The sequence below is a fragment of the Apodemus sylvaticus genome, chromosome 6 (assembly GCF_947179515.1).
Source record: "Apodemus sylvaticus chromosome 6, mApoSyl1.1, whole genome shotgun sequence".
NCBI lineage: Eukaryota > Metazoa > Chordata > Mammalia > Rodentia > Muridae > Apodemus > Apodemus sylvaticus.
Genome location: NC_067477.1, coordinates 115932112 through 115954536, shown reverse-complemented (window position 1 = coordinate 115954536; position 22425 = coordinate 115932112). Strand labels below are relative to the sequence as shown.

The 22425-nt window shown below is 45.9% G+C and overlaps 2 protein-coding genes across 2 annotated transcripts; both read left to right on the top strand.

Annotated features, from left to right (window-relative positions):
- The first annotated feature begins 825 nt into the window (after positions 1-825).
- Ppm1g (protein phosphatase, Mg2+/Mn2+ dependent 1G) lies at positions 826-18686 on the top strand. Its single transcript, XM_052186263.1, has 10 exons — positions 826-1141; positions 12528-12597; positions 13014-13099; positions 13421-13553; positions 14683-15098; positions 16154-16288; positions 16593-16827; positions 17111-17240; positions 17666-17768; positions 18072-18686. Exons 1-10 carry the CDS (start codon positions 1022-1024, stop codon positions 18273-18275), a joined length of 1632 nt encoding a protein of 543 aa, XP_052042223.1. The 5' UTR covers positions 826-1021; the 3' UTR covers positions 18276-18686.
- Positions 18687-19071: 385 nt separating this feature from the next.
- Znf513 (zinc finger protein 513) lies at positions 19072-22352 on the top strand. Its single transcript, XM_052186267.1, has 4 exons — positions 19072-19377; positions 19627-19782; positions 20518-21105; positions 21191-22352. Exons 1-4 carry the CDS (start codon positions 19323-19325, stop codon positions 22015-22017), a joined length of 1626 nt encoding a protein of 541 aa, XP_052042227.1. The 5' UTR covers positions 19072-19322; the 3' UTR covers positions 22018-22352.
- Positions 22353-22425: the final 73 nt, after the last annotated feature.

The window sequence follows — 22425 nt, the reverse complement described above, 5'->3', positions numbered from 1 at the left end:
AGAGCATTCTAACCAGTACAGTACCCACCAGACTCTTCCTCTGGTGTGCAGTGCACACGGAATCAGACTAACCAACGCAAAACAGGCACCAGCCCAGTGACGTCCACATTGCCCATCTTGATACTAGGCCATCGCTTGATCTGTTCCTACTTAGAATCTCTCCACAGGGGCCAGCCAGCTTCCTCATTAAGCCAGCTCAATGTCGTCTACACTTTGCTCAGTCCTCCAGCCTTGTAACCGTATGTATTCCCTTCTCCCGCGGCTTAACGTCACCTTCTTCGAGGGTCTTAACTCTACCAGGCTCGCTCCCGCATCTTTGCTCGTCTCACCCAGCACTGCACCAAGCAGTTCCTACCCTGTATTAATTGGAATTTTTTCACAGACCTAGGTCTCCGTGTTCCTTTGTCAGTACAGGCCTCACAGAGCCTGTCCAAAAACCGCGGAAGCGCAGAACAAACGCTCATCAACTTTAATTGAACTGAATCCGGCGGGGTTTATCGGAATCTGAGGGCGTGTGGAGGGAAAGAGGGAGAGACTGGGCTGACAAAACCGCAGGACGCGACTGGAAGCCCCAGGTCCCACACAAAAGAGACTTCAGGCAGAAAATGCTGAGGCCAGAGCACCGGAGTAAAGCACGGTCAGCGAGGAGATGGCTGCACATTGCCACGGCTCCCTCCAACCCCGGCCGTTGGTGGGCGTGGCAATCAGTCTCGCGGGAGCGGCGGTTGGGCGGGCCGTTGTCCCCGAGGGCGGGGCGAGTTGCTAAGGAAATGACCGTCCGCAGCGGCTCACCGCGCCAGTAGGGCGGGGCCTGGAACAGCGCGGTTTCCGCTTCCGCCCTCTCCCCGCTCCCGTCCCGTTACCGCCTCCTAGCCGGCCTCGCGCCTTTCGCCGGCACCTTGCGTCGGCTGCGCAGCCGGGCCCGCTCCTTGCCACGCGCGCCCCCAGGGGCCCCGGCTCCGGCGCCGGCAAGGGTCGCGTCCCGCTTACCTGCCCCTCAGGCAGCCAGCCATCCGCCGCCATGGGTGCCTACCTCTCTCAGCCCAACACGGTGAAGTGCTCCGGGGACGGGGTTGGCGCCCCGCGGCTCCCGCTGCCCTACGGCTTCTCCGCCATGCAAGGCTGGCGCGTCTCCATGGAGGTAAGACAGGGCCCCAGAGGCTGGCCACTGCATGGCAGGAACCTGACAGAGAATGGGAGTGAGGGGGATGGGGTTCTCCTCGAGCAAGGGTCCCTGACGAGAGCCTGCAGCCACGGTGCGGGAGGCGGCGGCGAGCGCGGGATCCGGGCGGAGAGGGAGCGGCTGGAGCTTGGGGACGGCGGCCTGATGGCTAGTGGCTGCGGGAGCCCTGCCATGTGAGAAGAGGCACCTTCCGCCCACTGGCCGCCGTGTCTCCGTACCTTCGCGCCATCCTCCGGTGCCAGCCCAGCCCTCCAGGTTTACAAGCGGCATGGGGTGTAGTTGTCAGAGTGAAGAGGGAAGACTCGCTATTTGTTCGCTTATTGGCCGAATAGATGTGAATGACTGGTTCGTTTTTATTCTTCAAATTCGTGATGTGGCAGGCCTCTTGGGGCCACAAACTTGATGGCGAAAAGGAGCCCGGGTAATAATGTGCTTCCCATTCTTAACCCTCGGTTGCTTTTAGTCTTAGACACCTCGTGTTAATTTCAGAAGCCCAGCTTGACCTTCGAGAATTGTCACTGTTCGTATTCTTTTCCAAACCTTTTACGACCTTTGTGCCTGTCACTAGGCTTGCTTTTATTTTGTATATATATTTTAAATATGCTTGTTATTTTTTCTTACTCGATTTCTTTAAACTTACTGAGTTGTCATTTTCCTGTGCATATAATTTAGTTTACTCGATTTTCAGTCTTTTCATCAATCTTTTTCGTCACCATCTACGAATAACTTTTTTTTTTTTTAAGAAAAAATCCACTTTGGATGAAAGGAAAGCACTCATTTGGATTAACAGTGTTGAGCAAATGGATGTGAAACTACAATGAACAGGGAATGCGTGTCTTTGAGAAATTTTGTGTGAAGTCTGAGTAAAGGGACTAGTGAAATGTTCTATTTAGTAAGTAGGTGGGCTACAGGTAACAGCCAAATAGTTTCCCTTGGGGATTTTTCTCAAATTCCCTCGCTCCTCCCTGTGGTTAGGTCTGGAATGACAGTGTGAACCTAAATGGTTTGTTCTCATACTCAAAATTTATTCTCACCAGCTCTAGGATTATCTAGATCTAGAATCTAGATGAGCAGTTTCAGCAAGGAGAGGGTCCTATTCATCTGGCTCAGCGCCCACATTTGACAACTTGGAAATTGAGGCCTAGAAAGATTAGGGTATTTGTACCTTGATACAAAGAATTGTATTAAGGTGTTCAAGACAATAGGTGCTTATAGGTGTCAAACTAAAGCACAGCTTTCATATTTCATTACATATTTCTCAGTGGCATGCTGTAGAACTGGCTGGGTAAAGTTGGAGATACCTGAATATAGCTTCAAAAGGAAAGCCTTGATGGCTCAGTGGGTGAGAGCACGTGCCGTTCTTACAGGGGACCAGAGTGTGATGCTCAGTGCCCATGTCAAGGAGGTCACAACCACCTGTGCTTCCAGCTCCACCGAATCTGGTGCCAGCTTCTGGCCTCTGCTGCTATCTCATTCTGTCAAAGGGTTTGGGGGAGCCATAATGTTAGTCTGGCTGGTGTTTGGGTTAGGCTATGGTGTTCTTTTATTCTCATAGACTTTTCAAGTTTCTTGTTTCTTAATTTCCATTTATGTGGGATGAAATGGTTTTTCCACTTTCGGGGAAACTCTAGTTTTCTTTATGAATTGAGTTGCTTGAGTATTTTCAAATTCTGTGATTTTACTTCTCTCCTAAGCATTTCCCTCTGTTTTTGGTTCCTCCATTGGTGATTAGAGATCTTTATTTTGAATTTAGGGTTGTTTGGTATGGAGAATTTTGCTCAACTGTTCTTGAAACCATGATCTTCATTCTAAAAGACAGTCTGTTTGAGCATTAAGCCTTCCTGCTGTGCTATTCCTGGATTTACTTTTGTTTGAGAAAATATGCCTAATCTTGAAGTACTATTTCAGATGTTTTCTGCTGCATAGATACTTTCTTTCTAGGATTGTTTCCTCCCTCAAAGTATTACATAGTATACTATTGCTATTATAAGAAAGTTACTAAAGTATCTAGTCTTTTAAAAGAATCTTTCAGAAAATAAGATCTTGATCTAATCTTGGCTCAGTAGGCCAAAAAGGTGGGGAAGGGTTATGCTATGTCTTGGTTCCTCATTTCCTAAGGAACAGGCTTAATTCCACCAAATAATGAAGCCCATTTACATTGTTGGCTTGGTTCTAAAGATGGTTCATGTAAGGTTATGTTAGTGTACCTTACAGAAATTAGTAAATGTCTGGCACGGCTTTAGACCTGTTTTACTCCCTCTCTTGAACCAAGGGTGGATAGTAGTCATCAAAAGCTGGCATTTCATATCTTCTGCCTCTCGTTACAACCCCTTTGCTGTGGAACTAGAATTTGGGGTGGGGCTGGAGGCATGTAAAATGCTCTAGTGCTGTATTCCTCTTCTATGTGGATTGGAGCGATCCTCCAACTTGTTGAGCTGAGGTTTTGGTGGCTGATGAGAAGTCCAGTTTAAATGCACTGTACTGTTAAGAGGAAAAGGAATGTGAGGCTCCTCTCACAGAAGCAAAATTGTTTTGTGGAATTAGGATTTTACAAAATTCAATAAATACTCCCCCTTTATTTATTTATTTATTTTTTACTTTTTAAAAAAATAGTATTTAATTTATATGAGTACACTGTAGCCATCTTCAGACATACCAGAAGAGGGCATCAGATCCTATTAGAGATGGCTGTGAGTCACCATGTGGTTGTTGAACTCAGGACCTCTGAAAGAGCAGACTGTGCTCTTAACTGCTGAGCCATCTCTCCAGTGTTTGTTTGTTTGTTTGTTTGTTTTAAAATGAGTGCTTTTTCTGCATGTATACCTGGATGCTAGAAGAGGGCATCAGATCCCATTACAGATGGTTGTGAGCCTTTATGTGCTTACTGGGAATTCAACTCAGGACCTCTAGAAGAGCAACCAGTGCTCTTAACTGAACTACTTTCCTCCTTTAAAAAGCTCTGTCTGTGTCTTATTTTTTTAACATTGTGTGTGTGTGTGTACATGTGTTATAGCACACATGTGGGGTTCAAAGGACAGCTTGTGGAAATTTCATTTGTTTCAACCATGGAGGTCCTAGGGATTCAGCTCAGGTTGCTCAGACTTGTTGGCAAATGCCTTTACCTACTATTACTTCTGCAACCTTTTTGAGAAGCTGAGGAGAGGAGACAGGGATTTACTATGTATCCCTGTCTGTTCTGGAACGTGCAGGTATCCTCCTATCTCTGCCTCCAGAGTGCTAGGATTACAAGTTTGGATCACGATACCCTATTTGGTATTGATATGTTTAGTGGTCATCATAAAAAGATTATTGAAAGCTGGGCGGTGGTGGCGCAAGCCTTTAATCCTAGCACTTGGGAGACAGAGGCGGGCGGATTTCTGAGTTCGAGGCCAGCTTGGTCTACAGAGTGAGTTCCAGGACAGCCTACATAGAGAAACCCTGTCTCAAAAAAACCAAAAACAAAAAAAAAGAAAAGAAAAAAGGATTATTGAAGGGCTGAATAGATGATGTCTCAGCAGATAAGAGCAACTTGATGCTCTTCCAAAGGACCTTGATATGGAGGCTAACAACAGCCTTCTGTATGTAACTCCAGTTCAAGGGATCTTACACCTTCTCCAGGCCTCCTCCAGGCCTCCTCGGGTACCAGGTACACATGTGATGCACAAATAATTCAGGCAAAATGCCCATACACATAAAATGAAAATACATCTTAATTTTTTTTTAAAAGAACATCTCGAATTGGATATCATGTTGAACAGGAAACTCTCAAGATAATTTCTTTGTTTTGATTGAAATGGTCTTATATAACCTTACACTTACTGAGGATGATCTTGAACTCCTCACAGGGCTGTCTGTCTGGTACCTGTAGAAGTCAGAAGAGTGTTGGATCCTCTGGAACTAGAGTTACAGATAGTTAAGTCACTGGGGGGTCATGTTGGTGCTGGGAACTAAATCCAGGTTTTGGTTTGGCAAGAATAACCAATGCTTTTAACCAGGGAGCTATTTCCTCCAGCTTCCTATATATGATATTTTTAAAGTGTCATTGACATATTCCAACTCATTCCATCGGTTTTTAATAGCTGAATAATGTTTCTCTTCATTGCTGATAGATGTTAAGATTTGCACATTGCCTACATATGTATACAATGTTTTGTGTGGAAATATATCTTGGGTATATACATAAGAATGGAATTGCTATGAATGATAGTAGGAAATGTGTATTTGCCCTTTTCCCATATTTTCTGTCATATTAAAATCCTTGAATTCATCAAAGTAGTGTCTTTTGTATGCTAATGAACTGAGTGATTAGCTGGTAGCTCCTGTATAACTTAGTATGAGGACTTGTCTGGAGAAAAAGTGATGTGCAGTAGATGGTTAGGGCTTTTCAGCACACATCCTTAACCTCCAGGGACAGTAGAGGGGCTGATCTGTTAATGGCCAGTAATTTGCTTAATCAGTGCCTATATAACAGCCAAGGAGTTCCAAGGGCTTACAGTAGAATGTATGGAGAGTCTTGAAAGAATGTGATCCCCAGGGGGCATGAAAGCTGAGCCTTAGTCTGTTGGGAAAGTTCTGTGATGCCAGCCCTGGACTCACTAAATATTCTTCTGAATTCAGTAAGTTGTACTAGCAAACTGACTGAACATAGAGAAGGAGTTTCGGGAACTTCCTGTCTACTGCCTGCTGTGTAAAGGAAAACCTGTGGCCACTGAAGTTTTTGCAATTGTGAGAACACTGACACTAAGCTTCGAGTGAGGAGGTTCTTTATTCTCCTGGTTTGGTTAAGTCCTTGGCTTTGTTAAGTGCTGACTTTTTTTTTATACATAGATGTGTATGTGCAGCTGCCCACAGAGTCGAGTCCAGGAGGGGTGGTAGGTATTTGTAAGCTGCCTAATATGTGTGGGTGCTAGGATTTGAACTCTGGTCCTGATAGAGCAGTAAGTGATCTTAATGGCTGAGTTATCTCTCCAGTCCTGTCAAAAGCTTTTATTTGTTTTTAAGTCTGTTAAGCTAGCCATGTGGGTTTGGCATACTCCATTTGAATGCTAAGCCTAGCTTTATTCAGCACATGAATTCTTTTGGTCTTTAAGTATAAATAACCCTTTTGTTTTTTTGGGTTTTTGTTTTGTTTTGTTTGTTTTTTGGACTTGTTCCTCCCCCCCCCCCCCCCCCCCACAGGGTTTCTCTGTATAGCCCTGGCTGTCCTGGAACTCACTCTGTAGACTAAGCTGGCCTCCAACTCAGAAATCCGCCTGCCTCTGCTTCCCAGAGTGCTGGGATTAAAGGCCTGTGCCACCACCGCCTGGTGTTAAACAACCCTTTTGAAGTGTTGCTGGATTTGGTTGGCTACTATTTTGTTGAGAGTTTTGTTTGTTTGTTTGTTTGTTTGTTTGTTTGTTTTTGAGACAGGATTTTTCTACAGAGCCCTGGCAGTCTTGGAACTCAATTTGTAGATCAGGCCAGCTTTGAACTCAGAGATCCACCTGCCTCTGCCTCCTGAGTGCTGAGATTAACAGCATGTACCACCACCAAGTGACTAGTTTGGTTTAGTATGAGGATAATAGGGCCTCATAGAATGAGTTAGAAATATTGCTTCTTAGTCTGTTAGTAAAGAATTAGTACGGGGCTGGAGAGATGGCTCAGTGGGTAAGAGCACCGACTGCTCTTCCAAAGGTAATGAGTTCAGGTCCCAGCACCCACATGGTGGCTCACAACCATTCGTAAAGAGATCTGATGTCTAAAGACAGCTACGGTATACTTACATATAATAAATAAATAAATCTTAAAAAAAAAAAGAATTAGTACAAGTGCCTCTTGGAATTCACAAAGATCCTGATATTCAGGTCACCCTCTTGATAAGACTATCAATGAGGAAGGTATGATGTTGCATGCCTTTAATACCAGCATTCTGGAAGCAGAGGCAGTCATATCTCAGGCCAGTCTGATTGTTATAGTGAGTTCCAGGCTAACCAAGGCTGTCTTAGTAAAACCATGTCTCAAAAACCAAATTATTACTACTACTAATAGTGTTATATTTATATATAATTCACTTAAACCTTCCCATACTCTTTAAATAATCTCTAGATTACTTATGTTACTTAATAAGATCAATTTTATTAATGTTTCTATTGGTAGAATTCACCAATGAAACCATCTTAGCTTGGACTTTTGGTGTGGTAAATTGTGAGGTTTTGTTGTTGTGATTGTTTTCAGGTCTTTTTGAGACAGTCCTCACTGGTCTGGCCCAAGGTGACCTCTAACTCACAGCAGTATTCATGCTTCACATGCCTCCCAAATCCTGAGATTGCAATAGTGTATGCTTCTACTCCTGGCTACGGTTTTAATTGTTACACATAAACCTACATGTTAACCACTCATGTACAACAATTTAAAGCTGAATGTGACAGTACATCTGTAATTCCAGAATTTGGGAGGTAGGAGCAGGAAGGAGTTCAAGGCTTCCCTATGCTACACAACACCCTATTTCAAAATGAAAATGCAGTTTTGTAGTATTCAGTGTATTCACACTGATTAATTTTCAGCACACTTCATTTTGGAAAGTTTGAGCTCTACTCACAGGACATTCCTCAGTCCCTGATAACCACTGTTCTATGGTCGGTATGATGGCTGCTGCTGCTGCTTACTGCTTTTTCCTCTTCTTCTCCTCTTCCTTTTCCTTCCTTTTCCTTCTTTTGATGGTGGAGGAATTGACAGACTCTCATGTAACCCTAAATGGCCTAGAATTATCTACTTGTATTGGTCTCTCTTTGTGTCTCTGCCTTCCAACTGCTAAGGTTACAGGTATGTACCAAGCATGACTGACTTAATTTTTATTCTTCAACAAATACATGCATATAATGTATATGTTGTGTGTGGCATACGTAATTACTTAAGTGGTTGTGTCCATGGGTGTATGTGCTTGAGTAGCAACCAGAAATTGGCATCAGGTGGTTTCCTGTGTCTTGAATCTCTGTCATCTTATTTTTTGAGATGTCACTGATGAACTCCAGAGGTCTACCTATCTCTGCCGCCCATCCTCACACCCAGGGATGGGTTCACAGATGTGTGCTGCTGCCCAGCTACTTGGTTTTATTTTCTGAGATGGGGTCTCATTATGTAGCCCTGCACTATCTGGCTTTTATCTGGGTGCTGGGAATCAGAATTCAATTGCATGGTAGGCATTTTACCAACTGAGCCATCTCTCCAGCCTGAATGCACCTAATTTTTAAAGTTATATGATATTACATCATATTTTAGGGCTGTTTGTTTTGTTTGTTGTTATTATATTTATTTCTTACGTGTATGTTGTAGGGAGACTCATTCACATACCATAGTGCACATGTAAAGGTCAGAGGATAGCTTGTAGGCATCAGTTCTCTCCTTCCCCCTGTGTGGGACCCATGGACTGAACAGCAGGTTTGATGGCAAGCATCTTTACCTGCTAAGCCCCATCACTGGTCGTTTTGTTTGGTAATTTGAGGCGGGGTCTGGTGTTGTCTAGACTGGTCTCAAACTCATTGTATAGTTGAGGGAGGTTTTTTTGTTTGTGTTTTTTGTTTTGTTTCGGTTTGGTTTTTTTTTTTTTTTTTTTCAGACAGGATTTCTCTGAGTTGCTCTGGCTGGCCTAGAACTCACTCTGTAGACAAGGCTGGCCTCAAATTCACAGAGATCTGCCTGGCTCTGCCTCCCAAGTTCTGGGATTAAAGGGGTGCACTACCAATGCCCAACTAATCATTTAATTGTTGATTCTCCAGATTTTACCTCCTATATTCTGGAATTTTAGGCATATACCACCACAACTGGGTTTTTTAAATTAGAAAAGTAATTAATTCCCTTCGTAACTGCCATTGAATCTTTTATCTTGACTTAATAAGGATTTAGGTAAATGTGTGTGTGTGTATATATATATATGTATATACATATATATACATACATACATATATATACATATCATAAATCTAAGTGGTTGATTTGAAAATAGCTGTCAGAGATTGGCATCAGAGAAGAGAATTAACTAACCCTTTATTAATGTGGATGAACCTGTTGTTTACAATGTCAAAAGAGTTGTGGGATATATGACTTAGTACGACCAAGGCCTAATAGTCTTACTCGGGTGACTTATGTTGTATGTGTTCTGACTCATCTCTTCTAAACATCACAATAATTATATTTCTGGGTATCATGCAGTAAGTGAAGAAGATATCTTTAAGGTTATTGTCCTGAGACATTTAGGAACACTCCATCTTTGTTAATTTGTTTTGCATTGCTGTGACAAAATACCTGAAGGTGTACTTTATAAAGAAAAGTTTCAGCTCACAAATTTGGAGGTTCAAGCATGATTTGCTCCACTCTGTTGAGAATCATGTGGCAAATGTTAGGAGTACATGTAGAAGAAATCATGTGTTGTTAAGACATAGGAAGCAAGAGACCAGAGATGACTCAGGCTCTCGGTCTCTCTCTTGATGATAAGCAGTCTTGGAGTAATAGAAGAAATCATGTGTTGTTAAGACATAGGAAGCAAGAGACCAGAGATGACTCAGGCTCTTTGTCTCTCTCTTCATGATAAGCAGTCTTGTGGGAGTAATATACCCTACTAGACTTGGCCCATTCCGGAAAGCCAACTTTACTCTGTTCATGAGGTTGGAACCTCGACCTAAATCCCTTCTACTAGGTCTTACAGTAAGGGTCTGGTTACTTCAGCAACACTATACTGGGTGCCTGGTCTCTATAGAGCATACACATACACCTCTAGGCAGCAAGCCATAACACCATCCTAAGCAGACGTGGAGGATCTGCTGTATTGTGGTAGCATTAGGCCCCAGAGCAATAAGGAAACTTAAGACAGTCTTTGCTTTTGCATGCTGGTTTAAAATCTAGCTTTGGACATAGGACTCCTCTTTCTCACGGAACATTGAATGACAATGTGAAGTAGTATCTGTTCAGTGTCCAATCATTGGTAAAGGCAGGAAATACTGCAGGCTTAGAACATTGGTGTAGTTGGGAAAGGCCTCTTAAGAGTCACTGAGATGTAGAGTATAATAGACAGGAGTGAGTATGGGGAGTGGTGTTAGGAAGGATAGGAGAAAAGACTGAGTACATACATTCTTTGCTAGGTAGTGGAAGCATTTGTGTTAAAAGTGGAGTAGTTGGAAAATACTTTAGAATTAGGAGAATCGTATGTAAGGGTGACTGAGTGCCTTAAAGTAAAGTAAGGCAGGAACAATGTGGTAATAGATAAATGGCAGCTAGGAAGGTGAGGATGGACTATTGGTGATGGCATGGCAGTTAAAATTTCATAGGAAGAGATAAGACCCAGGCTAAGGAGATGATCTAAGACGTTAAGAACACTTGTTGCTCTTGCAGAGAATTTGGGTTCGATTTCCCAGTACCGACATGATGGTTCACAACCATCTGTAACCTCCTTCCAGGGGATCCAATGCCTCCTTCTGACCTTTGAGCATCAAGCATACATATGGTATACATGTAAACATGTAGACAAAACACACCAGAAGTAACATGAGTAAACCTATCAATGTTAAGAAAAAAGATGTAAGGTGGGAAACTCAGTTACTATTTTTTAATGGAGTCTTCTGTGCTCCTATTTATGGGAGTATTAAGGTAGAAGAGATGACTTATAGGAACCATCAGTTGAAAGTATAGAAGTATTGTTCTTTACTAAATTAAGAAAACTTGAAACTGTGACATGATTTGTACTGAGAGGGAAAGGAAGGAGAGAGGGAGAGACTGACTGACTGACTGGCTGGCTGTTTGGATTGCTCTTATATACTTCTGCTCTAAATAAGTTCTTGACAGAGTGGTTGGGATCAGGAATTGAAGAGGAAATGAAATGCTAATCTAGAAAGAGAAGAACTGGAGGTAAAGGAAAGTTTAGAGAAAGGTAGAGAAACTTGGGGTATTTCTGGTAAGGGAATGTATAAGAGGTTAGCCTGTCAGCTAAGAGTGAGAAAGCAATAGCACTGAGAACTTGCAGTGTGGGAAAGGCTGTGTACAGAGCATATGCATGCGCGCGCACGCGCGCACACACACACACACACACACACACACACACACACACACACACACACACACACACACACACACACAATGCTGAATGAAAGTAGTGGCCAGAGTCAGCATGCTCATTTTGTAACCAACAGTACATAGCTGCAGCACTTGACAGGCTTGCTTGAACTCTGTCCTACTTTGCAACATTAGTTTGACGTATTAGAAATTTGTTAGAAGAATATAGTCAAACTTTTTTTTTTTAATAAAAAAAATGTTAATGTGGCCAGGGCCTTTTCCAACTTCCTTTCAGATATGCTGTGCCAGTGGAATTGAATTTGTTGTAAAGAGAATTCTCTTGTAAATCTAATTTTTCTAAGCTGAGGATAGCTTCTTGAGTTAAGCTTTAGGAAGAATTTGTTGAGATGCTACAGTGCTTTTTTAAAAAGTATATTTAGTGCAATATTGTCTGGTACTGTTCTTTCTTCCTTCCTTTCTTTCTTTCTTTCTTTCTTTTTTTTTTTTTTTTTTTTTTTTTTTGAGACAGGGTTTCTCTGTGTAGCCCTGTCTGTCCTGGAACTCACTCTGTAGACCAGGCTGGCCTTGAACTCAGAAATCCACCTGCTTCTGCCTCCCAAGTGCTAGGATTAAAGGCGTGCTCCACCACTGCCTGGCTTAACATTTTCTTTCTTGAATTTCACTATTTATTCAGAGAATGGGTCTATAAATAGCTTTATTTTAATCACATATATTTACTTATTTAGTTTGGAGGGAGGGTGTTCATGTGCTATAATAACATGTGTGGTCAGAGGACAGCTTGTAGGAATTTGTTCTTTCCTTCTACTGGGGGTCAAACTTAAGCAGATAGGCTTGTCAGTGAGCACCTTAACTCTGAGCTATCACATGGGCTCAGAAGTAACTTTAAAGAGCCTGAATTCTAGGGTGGGGGAGGGGGGTAGCACACACCTTTAATCCCAGCACAACAACAAAACTAGAACAAAAGAGCCTGCATTCTGAGTCTTTCTATAGCTCCAAAGGGTCAGGTCTAGGTTTACTAAGCAACTAATAGTAAAATAGTCTACTCTGTGGACCAAGATCTCCTAGCGAGGAAGATGCTATAGTTCAGAGGTAGTGTGTGATTGATTCTGCTTTTCTTGTGCCCTTCTTTGCCTTCCTCTCCTGTATTCTTATATCCCCTGCCTTCCTTTCTCATTTCTAGTCCATGTCTGGCCAGCCAGAGAAGGGTTTTGCTACAAAGATATAAAAGTACCTTGTGACCTGAAATAAAGGAGAAATAGTGTGTGAACTTGATGAGACATTCTGATTATGTTCTTTCTTCTAGGATGCTCACAACTGTATTCCTGAGCTGGACAATGAGACAGCCATGTTTTCTGTCTACGACGGACATGGAGGTAACTTTAGCAGATTATATTGATACCAATCTAAGACCCCAATCTTAGGCTTACTAATGGGCAAGAAAGGGACTCTTTATTCTTCCACTTTCCAGGATTGAACTATGGATAAGAAAATGTCAAGGGCCGGGTGGTGGTGGCACACGCCTGTAATCCCAGCACTCTGGGAGGCAGAGGCAGAGGCAGGCAGATTTCTGAGTTCCAGGACAGCCAGGGCTACACAGAGAAACCCTGTCTTGAAAAAAAAAAAAAAGAAAAGAAAATGTCAAGGAATGTACTCAGAGGAGTGATAGTGAAATGTTTTCAGGGTCACACTTTGCTGTTGTTCTATAGCTAGGTCTCAGGTGTGCTAAGGCTCATCACCTGTGTCCTTATGTGGGGGACACACTATTTTGTTAATAAAACCTTTCTTTTAGGGGAAGAGGTTGCCTTGTACTGTGCCAAATATCTTCCTGATATTATCAAAGATCAGAAGGCCTACAAGGAAGGCAAGCTTCAGAAGGTCTGTCTTTCTATACTGTTAGTTTAATTCTCCACTTGGAGGTTGTCCCAACCTTTGGCTTCTCTTTGACCTCTAGCTATTGCTTATCTATTATATTTCTTCTTAAAGAGTTCTATGCCTCAAACACCAAACAGACTTCTTCCCAGTTGGGTATTTTTAGACTTACCTTATTCTCTCAAGTCTTTAAACTACTTTATCTGTGTCTCTTGGTGTGATTGACGACCCACCTGAATGTGCATCCCATTGTGCCTACAGCTATGTGTGTTGGGCAGTTAATTTGTATCCACTGCAGTTGTCTTATACTACTCTGCTTATATTTAGGCTTTACAAGATGCCTTCTTGGCTATTGATGCCAAGCTGACCACAGAGGAAGTCATTAAGGAACTGGCCCAGATTGCAGGGAGACCCACTGAAGATGAGGATGATAAAGACAAAGTAGCAGATGAGGATGATGGTGAGTGTGTTAGAAAGAAATGAGCAGTTGGTTATCAGTTCTGAGAAATAATGGCTTTCCAGGGACCTGGGGAATTTTCCCATGAAAGAACACAAGAATCAACTAACCTGGCTTATGGAGCTGGCTTACTGAGCCAACAACCAGGGAGTCTGCATAGGACTGCCCTAGGCACCCTGCATATATGTTACAGTTGAGTAGCTTGGTCTTGTGGGATTTCTAAAAGTGGGAGCAGGGCTGTCTCTGACTCTTGCCAGCTTTTGGGACCCTTATCTTCAAACCCTGCTGCCTTGTCTAGCCTTGATAAGAGGGGAGGTGCCTAGTCTTATTGCAACTAGATACCCCATGTTTATGTTTGGTTGATAGCCTTGGAGTACCTGCCCTTTGCTGAAGAGCAACAGTAGTGGATGTAGGTAGAGGCACGTGGGGGAGACGAGGGAGGGGAAACTTCAGGCAGGATGTAAAAACTAAAATAAGAAAACCCTATATGGGCTAGACAGCGGTGGCACACCTTTAATCCTAGCACTTGGGAAGCAGAGGCAGGCAGATCTCTGAGTGCAATGCCAGCCTGGTTTATAGAGTGAGTTCTAGGACAGCTAGGGCTACACAGACAAACCTTATCTTGAAAAACTTTAAAAAGAAAAAAAAAGCCTTATACCTACACTACATATGTCATAAAGAGAAGTAACCTTTGTTCAGTGCATAGCTCTAAGCATTTTTGCATGTATTATATTTTGTTACTCTGATGAGATTTTCCTGGTTCCTATATTTCCTGGTTGTTATATATGTGCTGACTTTCTTCAAGACTGGGGTTATATTATAGCTTAGCCCTTCTCCTAAGCTATTATGTGGGCTTTCTGGGCCTCAGTCAGAGTGCAGGCTTCAACTTGATTATACAAAGGAGAGGTACAATGGGAAGTATGACTGCTCTTCTGACTAAGAAAGGAGTAAAAGATCAGAAAAGGTCTACTGAGGAAGAAGTGAGGGACTGTTCTTCTGAGACTCCAGTAGTGAGCAAGCGGAGCCTCGGGGTGGGAGGTAATGAGGAGGCTCAGCCTCGGCTGCAGAAATGATCGAAAGCTGCTGAACTGTGGAGTCTGGGATGGGGCTCTGACGTAGCCTTTCTCTGCAGTGGACAATGAAGAGGCCGCATTGCTGCATGAAGAGGCTACCATGACTATTGAAGAGCTGCTGACACGATATGGGCAGAACTGTCAGAAGGTCCCTCCCCACAGCAAATCTGCAACTGGGACAGGCGATGAACCAGGGCCCCAGGGCCTCAATGGGGAGGCTGGACCTGAGGACCCATCCAGGGAAACTCCTTCCCAGGAAAATGGCCCCACAGCCAAAGGCCACATAGGCCTTGCCTCCAACTCGGAACATGGGACTGAGGCAGGCCAAGTTGGTGAGCCCGGTACTGCTACTGGCGAGGCTGGACCTTCCTGCTCTTCTGCCTCTGACAAGCTGCCTCGAGTTGCTAAGTCCAAGTTCTTTGAGGACAGTGAGGATGAATCCGATGAGGTAGAGGAAGAAGAGGATGACAGTGAGGTAAGGCTATACTTTGTGAGAGTGTATGTGTGTGTGTGTGTTTGTGCATAGTTCCGTGGCTTGTTTGGTGAGGTCAGAGGATATATAAATTGCATGAGCCAGTTCTCTACTTCTTTGATGTGAGACTTGGGTTATTGGGCTTGACAGCAAGCACCTAACTGACCATCTTACCCCCTCTTCCTTATACCTTAACTCATTTTCCAAGACTCATATATTCTAGGTTTTAGCCTTTGAGTGCATTGTCTCGACCATTACAAGTTCCTTTAACCCTCTTACCTTTTTTTTTCTTTTTTTTTCTTTTTTTGATTTTATATTCAGAAAAATAGCTTTTCTTTAAAATTTAAAAATAAACATTTATAGCCGGGTGGTGGTGGCGCACGCCTGTAATCCCAGCACTTGGGAGGCAGAGGCAGGTGGATTTCTGAGTTTGAGGCCAGCCTGGTCTACAGAGTGAGTTCCAGGACAGACAGGGCTATACAGAGAAACCCTGTCTCGAAAAAACCAAATCCAAAAAATAAAAAAAATTTTAAAATTAAAAAAAAAAAAAACATTTAATTTTGTGTTGTCTGTGTGTGTACCTGAATGCCAGGGCATGCTTATGGAGGCTAGAGGACAACTTGAGAGGAATAGCTTTCTCTTTCAACTATGGGCGTTCTGAGGATTGAACCTCAGGAACAGGTCATCAGACTACTCTTTGAGCCATCTCTGTAGCAATGATTTAGTTCTGGCCTTTCAATATCTGACTCCTAGAGAAGAACAGGAAGGTGGTTTTACTACTTTAGGTAATTGGGTTTCTCCTTTTTCCAACAATTTATTCTCTGGAATGTGTTTTGACTAGCTAGTTTGATCTTCCCCAGGGAAAATTGCCCAAACACCTTTGCGGATGACATCTGAACCCAGTTCAGAATGCCAGTTTGTCATGCTTTTCCTAGTCTGTCCCCTCCCTCAGATTTTCATGATGTTGGGATTGGTAATATCTTTGAGTATATGTTGGGGAAGGTGGGTACTGGGGAGTCTCAATACCCAGTCTCAGTTGCTTGGAATCTTCCTGGTAGGAATGTAGTGAGGATGAGGATGGCTACAGCAGTGAGGAGGCAGAGAACGAGGAAGACGAGGATGACACGGAGGAGGCCGAGGAGGAGGAGGATGATGAAGAGATGATGGTCCCTGGAATGGAAGGCAAAGAAGAGGTGTGTAGGGGCGGGGACGAGTGACTTTGAAAGGACAAGGGACAAGTATAAGGCTCCTGAGTTTGTTTTTTAGGAAGTATATCCCCTTGGTGTTTTAGTGTTTAATTCATGCTCAGGAGGATTAATTCTGCAGTAGGAACTCTTAAGGGTAGTCTAGATAGAAATGCCTTGGAGAGGGCGAGGGAGCGTGCTGCTGTCTCTGGACAGCTCTTCCTATTTGTTAAAGCTCTCATATAGATAGTTAGGTCAGAGGGGAACACTCCTCCCTAGAAGCTTCCACAAGTCTCCACTTGTTCCTTTTAAGCCTGGGTCTGACAGTGGCACAACAGCGGTGGTGGCTTTGATCCGAGGGAAGCAGTTGATTGTGGCCAATGCAGGAGACTCTCGCTGTGTGGTGTCTGAGGCTGGCAAAGCTTTAGATATGTCCTATGACCACAAACCAGAGGATGAAGTGGAGCTGGCACGCATCAAGAATGCTGGTGGCAAGGTCACTATGGACGGACGAGTCAATGGAGGCCTCAACCTCTCCAGGGCCATAGGTAAGGACTAAGAAACTAGGGGATGGGGGGGGTCTTGTCCTGGGTCCCAAACTGCCAATAAGCTCTGTGTCCTTCAGAATAATCTCATGCTTTCTTTGTTCTTAAACACCTGTGAAAATGGTAAAGTTAGACTTTCCCCCGTGTTCTGGATGATTAAAAAGGCAAATGAGCTCTTTGTTCTGAGAGCAGATCTGAAACTAGAAAAGATGGAACTTAAAGATTTGACCTGCTTCTAATACAAATCTGGGAATTATTCAAACTGCTCACCACTCTTACCTTTCAGGAGACCACTTCTACAAGAGAAACAAAAGCTTGCCACCCCAGGAACAGATGATTTCTGCCCTTCCTGACATCAAGGTGCTGACTCTCACTGATGACCATGAATTCATGGTCATTGCTTGTGACGGCATCTGGTGAGCACTGGTGGGAGAAATACCCTTAAACACCCTTGTGCAACCTTACTTCTGTAAGGCTTGGAGCTAAGTAGGGTAACTTCAGGGCTGGCTTCTTGGTGAGCTAAAACCACCAAGTCTGGGTGGGAGAGATGGCTCAGCAGTTAGGAGCACTGACTGTTCTTCCAGAGGTCTTGATTTCAATTCCCAGCAATCACTTGGTGGCTCACAGCCATCTATAATGAGATCTGATGCCCTCTTCTGGTGTGTCTGAAGACTGCTACAGTGAACTCATAGACATAAATAATTACTTTGAAAACCCCCACCAAGCCCAAGGCAGAGCTGAGGCACTTGGCACGGCTTTGACACTGGCCTGCGTCAGCACTGGTACCCACATGCTCTCTACTCTTTGGTTGGATTAAAGATTCTGTCATTTTTTGACCCAGGAATGTGATGAGCAGCCAGGAAGTTGTAGACTTTATTCAATCAAAGATCAGCCAACGTGATGAAAATGGGGAGCTTCGGTTATTGTCATCCATTGTGGAAGAGGTGAGTCTAAAGTTGGAGGAGGGTGCCTGGTTTACAGAGACTCATCTTCTCTGGAGATAGAGCAGAGCCCGGGAGTAGTAGTAATCACTATACACACTAGAAGACCTTGATCAAAAAGGTGGATCTTGTTTCCCTGATGTAGCCTTAGGCCTCAGAAGCTCACAAGTTTCTTTTTTGTGATAACTGCTGCCCATTCTTTCTCTCCTGCCACGATGTATTAGCAAGGACAAGCCTTCTTGTGGTACTTTAGTTCGCAGGAAGGTGTTCAAACGCTATGGCTAAACTGCCTCAACCTTTTTGTAGCTGCTGGATCAGTGCCTGGCACCAGACACTTCTGGGGATGGTACAGGGTGTGACAACATGACTTGCATCATCATTTGCTTCAAGCCCCGAAACACAGTAGAGCTTCAGCCAGAGAGTGGCAAGAGGAAACTGGAGGAGGCACTCTCCACGGAGAGCTCTGAAGAGAACGGCAACAGTGACAAAAAGAAGGCCAAGCGGGACTAGCAGTCGACCCGACCCTGCCCACGTGGACTGTTTTCTGAGCCCTTGGACCCGAGACTGAGTTCTGTCCTTTTCCTTTAGCCTTAGCAGTGGGTATGAGGTGTGCAGGGGGCTGGGTGGCTTTCCTCAGCCCATCCCAAAGAGGGCCCTCCCTCTGGACGCAGCAGCCTGGGAGCCTCTGCTGTCCTCTCCAGCCTCCTCCTTACTCCTTGGGCTCATCGACTATCGGTTCTGTGCCTGTGCTCTGTTGTGTTGGAGGGAAGGACTGGTAGTTCTGATTTTTACTCTGTGAACACTTTATTTAAGGACATTCTTTTTTATTGGCGGCTCTGTGACCCCTAGCCGCTTGCACCCGCTCTCTGTTGTACACTTTCAAGCAACACTTTTTCAGACTAAAGGCCAAACAAAAGCTAATCGTGCTCATAGTGTCCTTCTTTACTCTCCTACCCTGGCCCCATATGGAGGAACTGTGTGTATGGTGTATGCCTGTGTGTGAGTCCCAAGCCTCTGGAGGGAAGCAGTGAGTGTGGAGCAGGAACTGGAAATTGTGGCTAACTCCTGAGCAAGCAGCCCGCTGGAGGCCATCCTGGCGCTGTTCGCCTTCAGGCATGACTTCCTAGTTCGTATACAGAGGGGGCAGGGTACCTTTTGCCTGGTTGGCTGGTTGGGTTACTCATTCAGCTCCTGATTGGTCGGCTAGCAGCACATCACAATCACTTCCTGGTCATGCTGCGGCTGCGCTCCCACTGTACAGCCCAGGAACTACGCGGCGTCCCGTGTTGCTCTTCGGTGGCGGAAGCGGAAGCGGGTACGGAGGTACCAGCTGGTCTTCGGAGGGGGGTAGGGGGCTCCATGAATGGAAGCGGCGGCGGCGGCGGGAGCGACCTGAGCTGGGCTCCGGGGCCAGGGCCAGGGGCAGCCCAAAGCCCGCACCGGTGTATGGAGGCGGCTCGTGGATCCTAAGAGCAAGGACCGACGGCTGGGCCGGACTGGGAGGGGCGGGGCCGGGCGGCCTCGGGCCGGAGGCGCGTCGGGCTGGAGCCGGTCACGATGCCCCGAAGGAAGCAAAGCCATCCACAGCCCGTGAAATGCGAGGGGGTCAAAGGTCAGGGGTCAGGGGCCTTGAGCGGGGAGGAACAGGGGTGGGGTCAGTAGAGTGGGCTCAGGTCAGTGTGGAGGGGGGACTCCTGAGGGTTAGGGGCGGATGAATTGGAATCTTAGCTCCCTACCAAAGTATTAAAGGAACCTGAGGGTCATCGAGTACGGGAAGTGCAGTTCACAACAGCTGGCTCCCTGGTTCGGATTATGGGTACGGCTTGGGAGGGAGATTCCACAAGCACCCTCCCCTCTTTAGTGGACACTGAAGATTCCTTCGATGAAGGTCCTGGGGCCCTGGTGTTGGAAAGCGATTTGCTACTAGGCCAAGATCTGGAGTTTGAAGAGGAAGAGGAAGAGGAGGAAGGTGACGGCCACAACGACCAGCTCATGGGCTTTGAGAGAGACTCTGAAGGTATGTTTAAGGGTCGTAGGTAAGGATTAATGGCTATTGGTAACTCAAGCCCTTTAGAAGGCGGTGCCAGCGACTGAAATACCACTCTTTCTACAACCTAGGACTCTCTAAAGGTCCCTCAGCAACCTTATTTTGCTGATATTCTGGGTCCTGGATAAAGGTGGTGTGAATACAAGGGTGGGTAGCCGCATTTCTTGTTATGTGCAACTCAAGAGGTTTATGGAAGGGAATTATGTAAATAAGCTACGTTTAAAACTCCTTGACCGGTAGCAGCAGATCCTTTTTGTACTGAGGTTTCAGTTTCTATCTACCCTTATGTCTCTCATTTCTTGGGTATTTTTTAAAGTTTGGAAAAACCATATAAAAGAATCTGCCCTGTGTAATCTGCACTACATTGTTCCCACTTTCTCCAAACTGTGCCTACTTGAGATGGCTTTCATTTCATAATCTGCCTTATATAAAAGGAGCTTTACTAAACCAGAGCTTACAAAAAAGATTTTATATTTTTACTTATCTCAAGAATTAATGTTGCTTCACATCAGCCTGCACCCCACTGAAGGCCGTGGTATTTTTCCTTTGTTGGAAATGATGTCAACCCCAGTGTTAGTAGTTAAGCTCAGAGAGGTAGGGCCAAATCAAGGGTGAGGCAGAATAAGGGCCACACGCGAGAAATGAGCATTTGCAACTCGGTCAAGAGCCATGTTGACGGTTTCTTTCCTACATCTGTTTCACCAGGAGACTCTCAGGGGGCCAGACCTGGACTTCCCTATGGGCTGAGTGATGACGAGTCTGGGGGCGGCCGTGCACTAAGTGCAGAGAGTGAAGTTGAGGAGCCAGCCAGGGGTCCAGGGGAGGCCAGGGGTGAGAGGCCAGGCCCAGCCTGTCAGCTGTGTGGGGGGCCGACAGGTGAGGGGCCGTGTTGTGGGGCAGGAGGGCCGGGTGGGGGGCCCCCGCTGCCCCCACGGCTACTGTACTCATGCCGGCTCTGCGCCTTCGTGTCCCACTACTCGAGCCACCTGAAGCGGCACATGCAGACACACAGCGGGGAGAAGCCATTCCGCTGTGGCCGCTGCCCCTACGCTTCAGCCCAGCTCGTCAACCTGACGCGACATACCCGCACCCATACTGGCGAGAAGCCCTACCGCTGTCCCCACTGCCCCTTTGCCTGCAGCAGCCTGGGCAACCTGAGGCGGCATCAGCGCACCCACACAGGGCCTCCCACTCCTCCCTGCCCAACCTGTGGCTTTCGATGTTGTGCTCCACGACCAACCCGGGCTCCCAGTCCCACAGAGCAGGAGGGGACAATGCCCCGGCGATCAGAAGGTAAAAAACACCAGCGATCTTGGGACATGGGTAGATAGCAATAGAGATACTTGGATTAATGGCCCATATCTCATTGTTCCCACAGATGCTCTGATCCTTCCAGACTTGAGTCTCCATGTGCCACCAGGTGGTGCCAGTTTCCTGCCAGACTGTGGGCAGCTGCGGGGTGAAGGGGAGGGTTTGTGTGAAACTGGATCAGAACCACTGCCAGAGCTACTGTTCCCTTGGGCCTGCCGGGGCTGTGGACAAGAACTGGAGGAGGGTGAGGGCAGCAGGTTGGGAACTGCCATGTGTGGGCGCTGCATGCGAGGAGAGGCTGGAGGGGGTGCCAGTGGGGGACCCCAGGGCCCTAGTGACAAAGGCTTTGCCTGTAGTCTATGCCCCTTTGCCACTCACTACCCCAACCACCTGGCTCGGCACATGAAGACTCACAGTGGTGAGAAACCCTTCCGCTGTGCCCGCTGTCCATATGCCTCTGCTCATCTGGATAACCTGAAACGGCACCAGCGCGTCCACACGGGAGAAAAGCCCTACAAGTGCCCCCTCTGTCCGTATGCCTGTGGTAACCTGGCCAACCTCAAGCGTCACGGTCGCATCCACTCTGGTGACAAACCTTTTCGGTGTAGCCTTTGCAACTACAGCTGCAACCAGAGCATGAACCTCAAACGTCATATGCTGCGACACACGGGCGAGAAGCCCTTCCGCTGTGCCACCTGCGCCTACACCACAGGCCACTGGGACAACTACAAGCGTCATCAGAAGGTGCATGGCCACGGTGGAGCAGGAGGGCCTGGTCTCTCTACCCCTGAGGGCTGGGCCCCGCCTCATAGCCCACCCTCTGTTCTGAGCACTCGGGGTCCGGCAGCCCTGGGTGCTACTGGTAGCAGGGCTCTTCACGCAGACTCACCTTGAACTCGGTTCTTTTACCTGGGGCCCTAGGAATTAGCCCTATGCCTCCTGCATTTTACACAAATGGACTAGAAACCACCTTTCCCTTTCTCCCCCGCTGGTCAGGGGCTCCACACAGACTAACCTAGGCACTATATGGACCAACCTGAATCCCACGGTCGGGGCCATATAGACCAGGGGGCCTTGTCTTAGCTCATGTACCTAATGAGCTAAATGGTTAGGGCCTTGGATTCACCACCACTGCTCCCAGGGGCCACGGATGAATTGGTTGGGAGCTGCCCAGCCTTTTACTGTTTTAACTTATTTCAGTGCTTTATAATAAAGGAAACACTAACAGAGCCATGTCTATGCTGAATTGGCAATGGCAACTATTTAGGCCTTACCCCTTGTGACAGGGGCAGTGAGAGGGAA